Here is a 15,065-nt window from a genome sequence, read left to right as displayed (position 1 = left end):
CACCCTCTGCTTCCTCCTTCCCCTCCCCCTTCTTTCTCCCTAGCCCCCTCCCCCACCACCCCCTCCCCCAATTCTCCAGCCCCTTCCCTCCTAGTCTCGGAGGACCCCGTCCTAGCCCGATCTATCTCGGCCTGCAATCTCCGTTAAGCCGTCGGTGCCAGTCCCTGCCCATGTGGGCCCCTGCGGGCTGCCCACGCCTGTCCCCCAGATCCTGGTTCCGCTGGGCTTTCCCCTCGCCGGGGGTGGCTTTCTGAGCCGCCCTCTCCGTGCCGCTCTCTGCAGCCTCTCCTGCCATTCGGGGCCCCCGTTCCCCCTCCCGGCGGCGGGGGGCTGCCCCCGGGGGGCTGGCGGAGTTGGGCCGCGGGGGCCCCGGGGCCGGCGGTGCCGGGGTCATCGGGATGATGCGGACACAGTGTCTGCTGGGGCTGCGCACGTTCGTGGCCTTCGCCGCCAAGCTGTGGAGCTTCTTCATTTACCTTTTGCGGAGGCAGATCCGCACGGTGAGCTTGGGTGGGCGCTGGTCGTGATGGGGACCTCTGTCAGCGGTGCTCACGGGTTTCTGGGACAGTGTCGGGCCTCTGGTCCTGGCGACGGCTTCTCCCGTTAGAGAATAAGGGCACCTTTAGCAGGGCATGGGGTGTGGTGGGGAGGAGGGAGACCCTTGTAGTAGAACCTAGATGGGGGGGCTCTGACGGGGACTGGATTTGGCAATTCTTGGGGACCAGGGTGGTGGGTGGGGCGCCCAAAGGAAAGCTGGAGTTGTTGCTGAAGAAACTGAGAGGCAGGGAACACCTGTTTGATGGCAACAGAACTGTTGATGCGGGCTTGTGAGAGACCCTCCTGCTGTTAGTAAACTCCGTGTGCGTTTGGTCTTATAACAAGGGGGAGACAGGCTTATGTGTCAAGAGTCGACGTGGGTGGGAGGGCATATGTGACAAACAAGGATGGGAACTTGGGAAAAGCCCTGGGTGTGTGAAGGAGAAACCCCTGCGGTTTGCAATTAGGGAACTCCTCCAAAAAGGCCCAGAAAACTTCATAGTGTGTGTGGGTACCAGAATTATTCAGATCCTGAGATTAAGATGCTTTTTTATGTTGGGTTTTGTGTTGGAAGGGAGCACGTTAAAGTTTGGCTGTCCCTAACTAAAGACTGTTTGTCTATTATAGGCTTGAATCCCACCCAGGGCAAGGCACCCTTGTTTCTTCCAAAGGCCCCTAGCATTGGAGGGATACCATGGGCAGTGAAGACTGCGCGTGAATCCAAGTATCTCAGGGTTCCCTCCCCCTTGGCTTTTATCAAAGTCAAAACTCCTTAGGCCAACACCATTTAATGAATGGGCTCTTGTATTCTCATCACCACTGGTGAGAATCCTCTGAAGGAGTCTGGGGAGAAAGCTCAGGTGCAGAGGTTTCCTGGTCTGTACTCTTTGGCATACCTCAGTAAAACTTGAAAGAATAAAACCGGGTAAGGGCTGCTTAAGTCAAAGAATTTCCAGAAAACCTAGGGTGGTGGTGGTGGTGATTTGAGGGAATGGGCCTAGCCTTGCATTTAGCGTCTCCTTTACCATTCCACTCCTTCCACTTCCTGATGTAGACTGAGGATTGTTCAGGGTGGTCGTGGTTGGTTGTAGGCCACAAAGAATTCGGGGTGAGATATGCTGAGATTTGTGTGGGGCTAGCGCCTGGGGTTTTCTTTATGTTAGCTGCCATCCTTCTTTGCCTGGCCTTGCTCTGAGCATCCCCCCTTCTTTCCCTAACACCAGTTTTTGTTGCGGGTGCAGAGTAGTGCTTCAGCATATCTAGTAGTTGCTTTCCTTTGAGTGGCACTAACCCCACAGCCTTTTGTCTTGCCTTCCCTTCCAATCTGGTCTCTTCCCCCACCCCCTTTCTGGCAGATGCTTGGAGCAGTCCCTACATGCCCAGCATGTGCAACCCGAGATAGCAGGGCAGGACACCTGAGCTGTTGAGCTGTTGCGGCCCTCGTCATGGCCCAGGGAGAAAAGAAGGGCAGATGCCTTGGGATTAGGGGTGAGGGCCCTTTGGTTTGCAAGGGGGAGCCTGGTTCTGGTGAGGCTCAGGGCCTATGGGTGGACTGAAGAGTGTTCGTGCCTTAGAATAAAAGAGCAGAGGAAGGAATTGTTGGACTTTTCGTGGGGGAGATCTGAGAGTTAAAAAAGGAGCCTCTGGAGAAGGCCTGGAGAAGCTGGAAGGCTGAAGTGGTGATACCCTTGTCCTATCTTCACCTCTCACAGCCTTTACGTCTCTCTGGCCTTCTCCACCCCCTACCAGTGGATCTGGCGGGTGGGGCTTTCCAGTGTCCTTTGCCTTGTCCTGGGTACCAGGAAAAGGAGGCCGTTCAGAGGGCTGAGGTTCTCTGCAGCTTGTGACTTGGCTCACAGAGACAGAAACGGACAGGTGGCTGGTTAAAATAGGCCTGGTGGCCCCTAGCCAGAGGAACTTAGGTGACCTGACAACCCCTGGATTCCCTCATGCTCTATTCTGCCTAGGGACCCTTCTTGACTCCTGTTATGTGTCCCCTAAGAAGTCTTAAGGCTGATGGAAGTCACAACAAATTTTGGGGTGGACATGGAGAGAGCTGTGCATTTCTTTATTCAATGTAGCAAGATAATATCTTGGTTAAGAGAGCAGGTTCTTGGCCCTGGCCAGGTAGCTCAGTTGGTTAGAGTATCTTCCCAATACTGATCCCCGGTCAGGGCACAACTGGAATCAACCAGTGAATGTATGGGTGAGTGAAACAACAAATCTCTCTCCCTCTCTTTCTTTCCGTCTGCCCCTCTCCCTCCCTTTCTTTCTCTGAAAAAGTATCTTAATGAGCAGGTCTTTGTATCAGACTGCATGGGCACAATCCTGGCTCCAACACTTTACCTATTTTAATATTAATTAATCACCCCTGTTCCAGTATTCTAGGAATACAACCATGATGGTGACAAAATCCATGCTCTCACAGAATTTTCATTCTAATTAGGACAAACAACCCTTTGAGTAGTGAGTTTTTTCATGCTCGCTGACCCCTGGTGGGTGAGTTTGTTTGTTTTTTTTTCAAAAAATAAAATTAGTTCTAGTTACAGTTTTATTAACTTAAAATCATGTTTGTTTGATAACCAATTTATGGAAACAAGAAGAACATACATTTGCCTTTTTTTCATGTTGCCTTACACATGTACGATCGTACTCTGGATGGTCAGGAGGCACGAGGACGTCCATGAACGTTTGTACTGCTCAAAGGGTTAAAGAACTCCTAGCTATGTGGCTTAGGCAAAGTTGTTTTGAGAAATAACCCTAAATCACTTAGATGGTGCCCAACATATGGTGAATGTTCAACATGTGCTGCCTATTGTTAGTTACTGGGGAAGATTTCCTTGCCAAGGGTACTAATTTTTTCTTTTGTTTTCAGGTAATTCAGTACCAAACTGTTCGATATGATATCCTTCCCTTATCTCCTGTGTCCCGGAATCGGCTAGGTGAATATGCTGGCTGGGAAGATCCTTTAAGGTGAGAGAGGGTTCAAGGTCTGGGCTGGAGGTTGGTTGGCGTTAATTCCTTCCTGTTGTGGCTCAGGTCAGGTGAAGAGGAAGATCCTGGTGCTGGATCTGGATGAGACACTTATTCACTCCCATCATGATGGGGTTCTGAGACCCACAGTCCGACCTGGAACACCTCCTGACTTCATCCTCAAGGTGTGTGGGGGTGGGAAGTGACAGAATAGTTATGTCTGTTACTCTACCTAGACCTTTCTCAGTCCCAGAATATGTTCTCCCTGTCTCCATCCCCTGGCACCAGAGTCAGCCGGAAGGAGGGAAACAGGCAATGGAAGGGTGGGCGGAGTGTCCTCAGGCCAAGCTGTGTTGCTCAGGACTTCCTCCTGCCCTTCCCTGTTCCTCTACAGGTGGTAATAGACAAACATCCTGTCCGGTTTTTTGTACATAAGAGGCCCCATGTGGATTTCTTCTTAGAAGTGGTGAGTTCGCAAAAGCCAAAGGGAGCTCTGTGATGAAAAAAGGGTTTTAGGGCTCTGGGAATTTAGAGGATTTGGAGGAAGTAAGGGGTGAGTAGAAACAGATAAAGGCAATTTTGTGGAAGGGATGTTGTAGGATGGTTGGAGAATGGCTTTTAGTAATTTGGGTTCATTTATTTTGCTGATATAATTCTGTTCTTCCACAGGCTTCCTGCTATTCCGTTCTTGCATCTCTGAATCTTAAGGGTATATGGTGCCTAAGACTCTGGGGGCACTCAGAATTTTGTGTCTTCAGAGACATTTGATACTGTTGCAAATCCTGAAGGACAAGGCTGGAGTCATAGTGGAAGGGAACTGTGTGTCTAGATTACCTCTTCTGACACCTGGTTTTCCCCGTCTCTTTCAGGTGAGCCAGTGGTACGAGCTGGTCGTGTTCACAGCAAGCATGGAGATCTATGGCTCTGCTGTGGCTGACAAACTGGACAATAGCAGAAGCATTCTCAAGAGGAGATACTACAGACAGGTGAGGGCCTGGAATCCAGGGCTACGAGTCGAGCTCCAGAGGCAGGTCACTAGGGAGGGATCTGAGTTTGAAGGAATGGGAGGACCTTCTGGGGACTTGAGGGAGGCCTACTGCCTGATCCCTTTTATGGGGATTTGGCTGCCCATAGTGTTGTTGGGATTGGGTACAATCACAGAGGGTGAGTCCCCTTCTGATCCCGAGCCCCCCCTGCCTTTCAGCACTGCACTTTGGAATTGGGCAGCTACATCAAGGACCTCTCAGTGGTCCACAGTGACCTCTCCAGCATTGTGATCCTGGATAACTCCCCAGGGGCTTACAGGAGCCACCCAGGTATGGAGCAGTGTGTTGAGGCTGTCAGGATCCGGAGCGGGTTCTGAGGAGGTATTTCGAATTCATGGAGCTGGGATGCCTTGCTTTACTGTAGGTTAGGATGCAAGTTTTTGAGTGAGATTTTCCTCTTCCCCCATGTGTCTACTTCATAAATCAAATTTATCATAGCAGATTTGCTTCAGGTAAAACGAGATATAGTAATTGATTTTGAATGGGTGGGTGGGTAGTGGTGTATTTTTAAATAATGATTCCTACTCCCAAATAAAAGAAAAAACACCGTTTTTCTGAATCCTTTGTTTCTTCTCATGTGCACTGTTTACTCAACCTAGACAATGCCATCCCCATCAAGTCCTGGTTTAGTGACCCCAGCGACACCGCCCTTCTTAACCTGCTGCCGATGCTGGATGCCCTCAGGTAAGGGAAGCTAGACACTTAGATCAATCACTGAGGAAGGGAGGAGATGGGGGAATCCCAAGCGGGAATAAAAGTTTGTCCTGTTTTACTTACTTTCTCTTTTCCCTTAAGCATTTAACATTTGGACACAGGTCTTACACTTAAGCTGATGCTTAAGCCATTGGGTTCTGGGGAAACTGAACCTCAGTCTCATCATGTGACAATGGTGACTGCCCCACCTCTCCTGTGAGGCTGCCTCACACTAGTGTGGGGATATCAACTCTAAGGACTCTACCAATGCAAGTTATTGTCATCCCAGGTTCACCGCTGATGTTCGCTCTGTGCTGAGCCGAAACCTTCACCAACATAGGCTCTGGTGACAGCTGCTCCCCCTCCACCTGAGTTGGGGTGGGGGGGAACGGGAGGGTAAGCCCTCGGGATGCCGTCTGATGCCCTGTCCAGTGGTGAGGACTGCCTGGGCAGGGCCTGCCCCTCCTGCCCCTCTTTGCCCTGGGAGCCCTGCACTCCGTATGGAGTCTGGATGGACATATGGGCCAGACTCGGAAGCAGCCTCTCTCTAACTTTGTGTTCGCACTCCCTGGAACCCCAGACTGGGACATAATCGGTGTCTGTGGTGGAGAGACAGGACTGGCCAGAGTGAGACAAACATTCGATAATCCAGGAGGCTCAAAGAGAAGCCAAGCCAGCTTTGTTGTGATTTGATTTTTTAAAAAACTCTTGTACAAAACTGATCTAATTCTTCACTCCAAGGGTCGGGTTGTGGGTGGGAAACTGGGATTTGGGTCACTGGATTTTCCCCAAACTTGTCCCCCCCTTACTTTTCTCTATATTTTCCTTCTCTAGTTTCCCTCAGACCTGTAACCAGCATTCTGTTTTTTTTTTCCCCTCTCTTTTAAACCATGCATTATAACTTTGAAATCAAAGCTGCCCAAGGTCCTTCTCTGGGATTTTGGGAAATGAAGGGCAGAGGGGAAGAGGCTGCTCCCGGTCCTAGAGGTAGGGGGAGAGGTGGTGTTGGTCTGCTGAGGATGGAGCAGAGGACATGCACAGCAGATGCTTTGATGGAAGCATCTTAGCGACAGATTGGAATCCTGGCCGAGAGCAAAAGGGAGGGAAGTTGAGCTTCAGAGCAGGACACAGATGTATGAGAGGAAGAGAAACCTAGAGGCCAGAAATGGCATATAGCTGAAGAAAGGCCAGGCTGGGGGACTGAACACAAAAGCTCAACGGGCTTTGCATACAGGAGCCGGTGCCCAGCCCTCCACTATCCGGCTTGGCCTGGGTGACCCAGCCAGCCTACAGACTCCCGCTCCAACAGCGGCAGGCCCCACCCCCCCCAAGCCCTCCTCCCAGAGCCGGCTCTACTTGCCGCAGCCGCCACGTGACGCTCCGCCTCCTCTGAGATCACATGATTTTCTGCTACACTGTAGAAAATGTCCTTCCGCAAGCGACATAGTCCCCACCTATCAGACCTACTCTCCAGTTCCTATTGGTCCAGTCTCCTGAAACATAAGCGTTCTGTGCATATCTCCAAAGATATATTTAATTTCTGCTCTCTATATTCCAAGACCACCTTCTCCTCTTGGGCACTACGTTGTTTTGGTGTCAATGGCCGCCTTTAGCGTAGCAGCACATTTTGTAAATAGCTGTCCTTTAAATATTTCTTCTTTTCCTCTACGTTATGTCGGAAAAGAATTTTTGGAGATCTCAGTCGCAAGTTACAATTACTATCTAATAGGTTCTTTTCATCCCCAGCTTCGTGGGGGGTGTAAGATTGGGAAGTGGGTTTTGGATTTTCGGTTATTTTTGACGGTAGCAAAAACACCAACCATCTTTGCTACGTCGTTTGCGTAGTTCGCAAATTGATTCCAAAAGCGATTGCGCTGACTGCGTGGGGGGTGGTCAGTAGGTGGTGGCAAGTTCTTGGCGTTAGTGCTGTTGCGCTGGTGGCGTAAAGTAGCAAGCGGGGCGGCCCTGGATGGGTGGGGGCGGAGTTGGCGAATCGGGAAGTGGCGCAAGTCCTGGGATCGCTCCGCTGAATCCGCCTGCGCGTCGTCGCCGCCGCCGCTGCCGCCTCCGCCGCCGCCCCCCATCCCGGCCCCCCTCCCTGGGTTCCTCAGCCCCGTCAGGTTCAGCCGGGTTCCCGGGAGGATGAAGTTCGTATATAAAGAAGAGCATCCGTTCGAGAAGCGCCGCTCTGAGGGCGAGAAGATCCGAAAGAAATACCCAGACCGGGTCCCGGTGAGGATGGTAGCCAGGGCCGAAGGCGCGGGGCGCTGGCAGTGACGCCACAGCCTGGGCTTGTGTCCGGGACGTGTAGGCTGTGGTGTGTGGGGTTGAGAACGAATCTGGGACTGGAGGTGAAAGGAGGAATAGTGGTAGGTAGTAGCAGGGAGTGAAGGGGTGTAGATGGGAGAGATAGACCTTGGGATTCGTGTTGGAGGCTGTAGGGAGTTTGACAGTGTGAATGTCACATGGCCATTTCCCCCAGTTAGCTAGGTTTTGGAGATTGAAGCTGTTGTCGGTCCAGACAAGTCATCTTCGTCTGATTAAAAGAGTTGATTATTATGACGCCTCCTATTAAGAGACTTGGATGTTTAGGCCAGTTGAGTCAGTGGGGCTCGGGGTCTCAACGTCTCAACTCGGGGCTGCACCGCGTGTTCAGAGACAAAGAGAAATGAGTCAGGGGTCGGTTTGTGTGCTAAGAATATTGTTGCTTGAGGTCCTGACAGGTGGAGCTGTGGGGCTGTATTTCGAATGTCTTCTAATTCTCATCTTCATTTCATCAGGTGATAGTAGAAAAGGCTCCCAAAGCTCGGATAGGAGATCTGGACAAAAAGAAATACCTGGTGCCTTCTGATCTCACAGGTGGGAATTTGACCCAATACCAAGTGTTGCTATCTGTGGGAGGGGCTCCCTATAGCAGCTGTTCTTTCCAGGGCATTGGTGATATCTGTGACTTTATCAAACCTTGTATTTTTGGCAGTTGGTCAGTTCTATTTCTTGATCCGGAAGAGAATTCATCTGCGAGCTGAGGATGCCTTGTTTTTCTTTGTCAACAATGTCATTCCACCCACCAGTGCCACGATGGGTCAGCTATACCAGGTATGATAACTGGGAAGTAGTGGAGGCTTTGGAGAGGAGTTGGAAGAACTTGAGGGGAAGAAAGTTTTTGATCAGCAGTTCTTGAACTAGCTGGTTTGCTTCACTCTGTTTTATCTTTGGCCTTAAAATTTCCCAGTAGTCCTGGGTTGGGGATTTGGACAGGGCAGTGGGAGTAGACAGAAAGGAGAGAACAGTGAGCTGGAGCAGCTGTTCTGATAAAGACTCTTCCCAGTCTCCTGTTCATTCCAAGGCAGCAGAACAAGCACAGTTTGAGGCTTTTTTTTTGCTCAGGGCTGCTGGTAGGGATAATCCTGTTAGATGCTAGGTCCTGGAACAAATGAGGGGTAATCAAGGCACTGGATTTGGAAATCTTCAAAAAGTGATTTTTGAAGGATGTGTTTGGGTGGTGGGTGGTTCAAGTTACTAAAGGCCAGATGTCTGAGCACCCTGATTTTCTATTTTTATCCCAGGAACATCATGAAGAAGACTTCTTTCTATACATTGCCTACAGTGATGAAAGTGTCTATGGCCTGTGAACCTGCTGCGCCTGCAGTGGGGGGTCCCATGCTACAAAGAGAGAGGTGGCCCCCCTTTCCTTGAACTCCTTCCTTCCGGACCTGCAATTCCTAATGTTGAAGGCTCTTCTCCAGAACCCCTTAATTGGAGGGTTAATGGGGGAGATGGCCTCTAGTACCTTTCCTTTCTTCTTCCTTCCCCTTTCTTTCCCACCTTTCCCACTCTGCTTTAGACTTGATTTTCAATCTCTCACATCCAGTGATTGTTTTGGTTTCTGTTCCCTAACTGCCCAAGGGGCTTAGAACCCCAACAGTCTTTTCCTTTCACTACCTTTTTTTGGGGTAGATGGAAGGGACTGAAATTGTGGGGGGAAAGATAGGCACATCAATAAAGAGGAAACCACCAAGCTGAACTGGATTTTGATTTGTGTTGCTATCCACCCCTTTCTGTTTTTTTAGTGTTGGTGGGGAAAGAGGACGTTGGAGGGGTAGTAATGTATTTTAGCTTATTCTGTTAATATTGGGCTTTTCCTTGTGCATAAAAAGGGTGCTTTGTGGTGATGGATGAGATACTCTGAAAATGTTTCTTGAAATGTCAGTTGTATATACGTTGTATGTATTGGGTCCTGATGTAAAGAGTAACTTTTTTACAGTGGGTTCCTATGGAGAAAGTTTGAAAGTACCTGCTGTAGATAAATACATCCAGGTTTGTTATAAACCTTTGGGTTAAGAAAGAGATTTTCGTGTGTGGAGGCTGGTTAAAGGACCAAATCCTTAGTTGCATGTCACTTGGCCAGACTATTCGGGCGTGTGGGTCTAGTGGATTGGAATTCAAGGGAGGGAGAAGACTGGGAGGAGGGAGCCATTATTACCAGAAGAACTTCATCTCCCAGCAACCACCTCTCTGGCCGGAAATGGGTCGGTCCCCCGCCGGAGAAAGAAGCTGCGGAATAAGGCAGTATGGTGGCCGCGAGTTCTAATCCCTTCTTTCCCCTTCTTTCTTAGTCCCGCCCAGCCTACATTTCCCAAGAGCCTGCGCGCGCTCTTCCGCTCCCAATCTCCCCGCCACTCCCGGGGGCGGGGGCGGTTTAGTGCGTCTGCGCTAATTCATGGCTTGCTGGGAACTGAAGTTTCCAAGATTCATGCAGTCCCTTTCCCGCTGCCCCCGGGCGGACTACAAGCCCCTTGGTGCATTGCGCGTCGGCAACCGCGAAGGAAAAGGAGGAGAGGCGAGGGGAGGGGGAAGAGAGAGGGAGGGAGTGGAGAGGAGGAGGAGGGAGCAGGCGGCCGGCGGCGCGGGGGGAGGGGGCTCGGTCCGGGAGTGCGGGAGGCAGTGGTAGAGGGAGGTGGCGGCAGCGGCTAGCGGACTCGAGTCACAACCCAGCCGAGGCAGACACCTGTGTGGAGCGAGGCAGCAAGAGCACCGAGCACCGGAGGCAGCACCGGGATCCCCGACTCGGGGGAGGGGGGCGCCGGACCGGGAGGAGGGGAGGGGGCGATGCTGGAAGCCATGGCGGAGCCCAGTCCCGAAGGTGAGCTCTCGACCGGCACTGAGCGCTGAGCCGTAGGGAGGCGGTCAAGGAATCAATTGGCAAACTTGGAGGTCGAGCCCCGGAGCCTGGCGAGGGAGCGTGGGGAGGGGTTCGGGGGGCCTGCCCCGGAGGTGGGAGAGCGACGAGTTGGGAGACCTTGGAGAAAGAGAAGTGGGAGACTGAGCCGGGGCTAGTTGGAGATTAGATGCTGGGGGGGCGGAGATGGGGGAGTGGGAGCTGGGAATCCGGAGCTTCGGGGGTTAGGGGCGAACGGGCCTCCGGCGGGTCGGGGCCCTAGTGCTGGGTGGCGGGGGACACCGGGGCCCGGAGAGTTGCTGAGGAGGGAGGTGGGGGAGGAGGACCGAGTGAGGAAGCCGGGAGTTCGCCGAGGTGGGGGAGTTGGCGGCGGCGGGGCCGGAGCTCCCGGCGATCGCCGCTGGAGATAGCCCGGTGATTGTTGGCGGGGTGGGAAGAGAGTTGTGGGGAGAAGACGGAGTCCGGGTATTGTCTGCGCTAGAGGGACTTGGACCGGGGGCTAGTTGCGGGGAGAGAAAGCCGGCTGGGGAGCGAGGGGAGCGGGGCAGTTTAGGGGCGGGGGGGATTAGACCGGCGAGTTGCGAGGTGTGGGGGGGACTTGGTGGGCGAGGGTTTAAGCCCGGAGTTGCAGGGGGTGAAGGGGCAGCCGCGGCTGCGGCGGGGGTCGCTGTGGAGGGGGAGACGAGTGGGGGGGGCTAGAGTTCCGGGGTCCGGAGCCGTAGTGACTTGGTTGTGAGTACCGGGACGGAGATGGAGGGACGGCGGCCGGAGGGCGCTCCAAATTGGGCCCGGGGGCCCGGCGGGGAGCCTGAGGAGCTCGAGCCGGGGAGGGGCCAAAGCCCCGGATGGGGGCGGAGGGACAGCGAAATTGTGGGGAGCGCGGTCTGTGGGGGCAGGTGGGGCCGCGGAGCGAGAGCTCTCGGGTCCGTCCCGGACGCGAAGTGGCGCCGGCTGCGTGAGCCTGTGTTTCGGCCGGGGTGAGGGGCGCGCCGGCCTCGTGCTCGCGCAGAAGGGGCCGGAGGGCGGGGAGCGGCTCAGCGTGGTCATCCCGACTCCTGGGGGCTGGCGGGCGGCGTGTTCGCTCTCGGGAGGACCGGCGCGGCAGAGCGCGGCCCGGCAGGAACTCGGGGTACTGGGCGCCTGTATAGGATCTGGGAGGGCGGCAGCCCTGGCTCGGTCCTGGGAGCGGTATGGCGGGTGGGGCGCTGAGAGATCCGAGTAGACAAGTCAAGAGAAACCGTGAGGAGGGGCGGGGCGCCAGGCCGCTTCTGGGGGGGAGGGGAGCGCTATATGGAGGCCCGAGAGGGCGCCGCGCCCAGGCTCCGCCCCTCGTGGGGCGGAAGGGGGAGCAGGGGCGGGCCCAGTACCGCAGGGGCTTGCTGGCCTGGTTCGGGGACCTAAGAGAGCAAGGGGGTTCGCTTGGGATCTCCAAGGTTCATAGGTGGGGTTTTATTCAGACTCTTTCCTAGTGCCTTGACTCAGCTTTTATTGCTTTCACAGATCCACCTCCGACCCTTAAGCCAGAGACTCAGGTGAGGTTTTTCTTACCTTGGCAGCCTACTATTACTGTACAATCCTCTTCTCCCCCTTCTCTCTCCTTTCTCCTATCTTTCCCAGATTTCATATTCCAGGAACTCTCATAAACTCAAACTCAATGTGATGCAAGTTTTCTTCCTTTCAGCCACCAGAGAAACGTCGGAGAACAATTGAGGATTTCAACAAATTCTGCAGTTTTGTCTTGGCCTATGCCGGTTACATCCCTCCTAGCAAAGAGGTAGGAAAAGGAGGTTAGCTAACGTGAAGGTGGTGGCAAGGACTACAGAGGGTCTGTTGGGTAAATGGAACTGTATTTATTTATAAGGGAAGCCTACCAGAACTTATATGTAAGACTAGGGCAATTAGAAACTCTAGTAGGAAAACGAATATTTGGGGTGGAGTTGAGATTAATAGAAATAGGTGGCTTGGGCAACAATGAATGGTTTGGGGGTGCTGTTAATAGAAGGCACTTTGGATAAGTTTTAGAAAGCTGAAAATGGTAACCAGTGAGGCTGTACAGAAATGTAGCTAATAGGTTCTTGTTGGGGGGATACAGTGTTGCAAAGGCAGTGGGAATTGAGGAGATGCTAGAATGTAAGAGCAGAAGTAACATGGAGAGGTTTAATAAGTGGGCTGGGATAAATTTTTTTGAGTACAGTAATATTTGGTGGTTTTGGCAGGGTATTTTGAGGTAGATTTGTCCCTAGGTTGTTTTGTTGTTTTTTTCCATTGATTGAAAGAAAAAAGCATCAACTTGTTCCTCTTAGTTCCCTTTACTTGTGTGCTCATTGATTGCTTCTTGTTTATGCCCTGACCTGGAATTTGAACCTGCAACCTTGGTGTGCTGGGGTAATGCTTTATCCACTAAGCCACCTGGCCAGGGCCAGTCCCTAATTTTTAAGCTGGAGTTGTAGAGTAACAGAGTGAGATTACACTGGGCCCCCTGCTGACCCTGGTCTTATACCCCTTTTAAGGAAAGTGACTGGCCAGCCTCTGGCTCCAGCTCTCCATTGCGAGGCGAGAGTGCGGCAGACAGTGATGGCTGGGACTCGGCCCCCTCAGATCTCCGAACCATCCAGACCTTTGTTAAAAAAGCAAAGTCATCCAAGAGACGGGCCGCTCAAGCAGGTCCCACCCAGCCAGGACCCCCAAGGTCCACTTTCTCTCGTCTGCAGGCCCCTGACAGTGCCACCCTGCTTGAGAAGATGAAGCTCAAGGACTCTCTCTTTGACTTAGATGGGCCCAAAATGGCATCTCCACTGTCCCCCTCTTCCCTGACACACGCTTCCCGGCCCCCTGCTGCTCTCACCCCAGTGCCCCTTTCCCAGGGGGACCTCTCCCAGCCTGCTCGAAAGAAGGACCGAAAGAACCGAAAGTTGGGGCCAGGAGCGGGGGCTGGCTTTGGGGTGCTTCGGAGGCCTCGGCCAGCCCCTGGGGATGGGGAAAAGAGGTCTCGAATCAAAAAGAGCAAGAAGCGGAAGTTGAAAAAGGCAGAAAGAGGGGATAGACTCCCACCTCCTGGGCCTCCCAGGGCACCTCCCAGTGATACAGACTCTGAAGAGGAGGAGGAAGAAGAGGAAGAGGAGGAAGATGAAGAGATGGCAGCAGTGGTAGGGGGTGACACCCCAGCCCCTGTACTACCAACACCCCCTGAGGCTCCTAGGCCCCCTGCCACAGTGCATCCTGAAGGAGCCCCTCCCACTGACAGTGAAAGCAAGGAGGTGGGCAGCACTGAAACAAGCCAAGATGGAGATGCCAGCTCCAGTGAAGGCGAGATGCGAGTCATGGATGAGGACATCATGGTAGAATCAGGTGAGACGTTTGAGGCTGCCTGATAACAGCTGGGATGATGGGTATGGGACTGTTAGGGGTGCAACAGCTCAGGCACAACACCAAACCAACCTTCTTTTCCCCCAGGTGATGACTCATGGGATCTGATCACGTGTTACTGCAGAAAGCCTTTTGCTGGCCGGCCCATGATTGAGTGCAGTCTATGTGGAACGTGGATCCACCTCTCCTGTGCTAAGATTAAGAAGACAAATGTTCCTGATTTCTTTTACTGCCAGAAATGCAAGGAACTGCGGCCAGAGGCCCGGCGGTTAGGGGGGCCTCCCAAATCTGGAGAGCCCTGATGGCACTGTCTCTAGGCTGGAACTTCTAAATGACATGACATGGGATCTGAGCCTCAGGGTCCTCAGCCTATCCCCTGAAGCTTGGATGTTGTCCCTCTTCGAGGCAGGAATTCCCAAGGGAGACTGGTTTGGAAATGAGTTCCTACTCTTCCTTCCTACCTTGTGGACTTGAACTGGGACCCATTACAGTTAGTGAGGGTACCTAGACACTCAGTCTCAGCTCCTTGGACCTGCCACCTCTCACTTTCTGGGCCAGGGTTGGAATTGGGATGGAATGGGACAGTTGTCTATAAAACGCTAGTGTAAATATAGCACTTCCCTCCCTTGTCTTCTATTTTGCTCCCCATTTATTCTACACTGGTTTTATTTTTAATTTTGGACTTCCCCTTTTGGGCATGGCAGCTCAGGGGAGGAGTACCAACCAGAGCCTGGCTGAAGGAGGAAGGAAAACAGGTGACCATTCTCTCACCTCTTGTTTTTTAATAATATTGGCCAGCTGTTTGTGCAGACAGGCTGTGTGTTGTAAATAAAGCAGAGTGGGCTCTTCTGTGTTTATAGCCCTCGCTGACTATGCTGCTTGGGAGGGAGGCCTCGGAAAAGCTGGTAGAAGATGGCTGGAGGTGGTTCTGAAATCCACCTCTTTAAAGGCCGAGCTGAAAATGACCGGGTTTTGCAGCTTGAGCACCAGCTCTGGCCTCAGTTGGCTTTGTCCCATCTCACCCCCAGTGTAGGACGCCCCCAGTCCCACCCTGACTCCTCCCACAGCAGCATGATCAGAGTTGTTTGCAGCATCCTCTCCCTCCCCGAGGTTAAGCGGGGATGGGAGTCGGTTGTCCCTTGAAGGCAGAGGCCAGGTTGGCCACAGTATTCGGAGGACGCGGGTGGGGACACATTTTGGGGGCGGAGCCCTTGAAGGTTTGGAGACCGTTGCTGAAGGAGATCACGTGGCGGAGTGTCAGTCACGTGGTG

At 52.9% G+C, this 15,065-nt stretch overlaps 3 protein-coding genes across 4 annotated transcripts; all 3 read left to right on the top strand.

Annotated features, from left to right (window-relative positions):
• Positions 1-368: 368 nt before the first annotated feature.
• On the top strand, positions 369-6,163 carry CTDNEP1 (CTD nuclear envelope phosphatase 1). The gene is made up of 8 exons (XM_066364714.1): positions 369-500; positions 3,413-3,479; positions 3,577-3,695; positions 3,905-3,976; positions 4,380-4,496; positions 4,715-4,826; positions 5,156-5,240; positions 5,539-6,163. Exons 1-8 carry the CDS (start codon positions 399-401, stop codon positions 5,597-5,599), a joined length of 735 nt encoding a protein of 244 aa, XP_066220811.1. The 5' UTR covers positions 369-398; the 3' UTR covers positions 5,600-6,163.
• A 1,076-nt stretch (positions 6,164-7,239) lies between these two features.
• Positions 7,240-9,273, top strand: GABARAP (GABA type A receptor-associated protein). Its single transcript, XM_066364717.1, has 4 exons — positions 7,240-7,481; positions 8,030-8,108; positions 8,227-8,345; positions 8,816-9,273. The coding sequence occupies exons 1-4, from the start codon at positions 7,392-7,394 to the stop codon at positions 8,879-8,881; spliced, it is 354 nt and encodes a 117-aa protein (XP_066220814.1). The 5' UTR covers positions 7,240-7,391; the 3' UTR covers positions 8,882-9,273.
• An 862-nt stretch (positions 9,274-10,135) lies between these two features.
• PHF23 (PHD finger protein 23) lies at positions 10,136-14,647 on the top strand. Of its 2 annotated transcripts, none has more exons than XM_066364695.1 (5): positions 10,136-10,392; positions 11,929-11,960; positions 12,110-12,202; positions 13,140-13,776; positions 13,882-14,647. In XM_066364695.1, the coding sequence occupies exons 1-5, from the start codon at positions 10,359-10,361 to the stop codon at positions 14,094-14,096; spliced, it is 1,011 nt and encodes a 336-aa protein (XP_066220792.1). In that variant the 5' UTR covers positions 10,136-10,358; the 3' UTR covers positions 14,097-14,647. The 2 variants fall into 2 exon arrangements, with proteins under 2 accessions (XP_066220792.1, XP_066220791.1); XM_066364694.1 differs by having other exon boundaries at positions 10,138-10,392; positions 12,939-13,776.
• The last annotated feature ends 418 nt before the right edge of the window (positions 14,648-15,065 follow it).

Source organism: Saccopteryx leptura, chromosome 2, assembly GCF_036850995.1.
Source record: "Saccopteryx leptura isolate mSacLep1 chromosome 2, mSacLep1_pri_phased_curated, whole genome shotgun sequence".
In the NCBI taxonomy this organism is placed as follows: domain Eukaryota; kingdom Metazoa; phylum Chordata; class Mammalia; order Chiroptera; family Emballonuridae; genus Saccopteryx; species Saccopteryx leptura.
Note: the sequence above shows the minus strand (reverse complement) of the source record. Positions and strands in the feature narration are given on the sequence as shown.

Coding starts and splice junctions, on each gene's coding strand:
- CTDNEP1 (XM_066364714.1), top strand. CDS start 399: ATGATGCGGACACAGTGTCTGCTGGGGCTGCGCACGTTCGTGGCCTTC. Junction 4,497..4,714: donor AGAGGAGATACTACAGACAG/GTGAGGGCCTGG, acceptor CCTGCCTTTCAG/CACTGCACTTTGGAATTGGG. Junction 5,241..5,538: donor CCGATGCTGGATGCCCTCAG/GTAAGGGAAGCT, acceptor TTGTCATCCCAG/GTTCACCGCTGATGTTCGCT.
- GABARAP (XM_066364717.1), top strand. CDS start 7,392: ATGAAGTTCGTATATAAAGAAGAGCATCCGTTCGAGAAGCGCCGCTCT. Junction 7,482..8,029: donor AATACCCAGACCGGGTCCCG/GTGAGGATGGTA, acceptor TCATTTCATCAG/GTGATAGTAGAAAAGGCTCC. Junction 8,346..8,815: donor CGATGGGTCAGCTATACCAG/GTATGATAACTG, acceptor TTTTTATCCCAG/GAACATCATGAAGAAGACTT.
- PHF23 (XM_066364694.1), top strand. CDS start 10,359: ATGCTGGAAGCCATGGCGGAGCCCAGTCCCGAAG. Junction 10,393..11,928: donor GGCGGAGCCCAGTCCCGAAG/GTGAGCTCTCGA, acceptor TTGCTTTCACAG/ATCCACCTCCGACCCTTAAG. Junction 11,961..12,109: donor CCCTTAAGCCAGAGACTCAG/GTGAGGTTTTTC, acceptor TCTTCCTTTCAG/CCACCAGAGAAACGTCGGAG.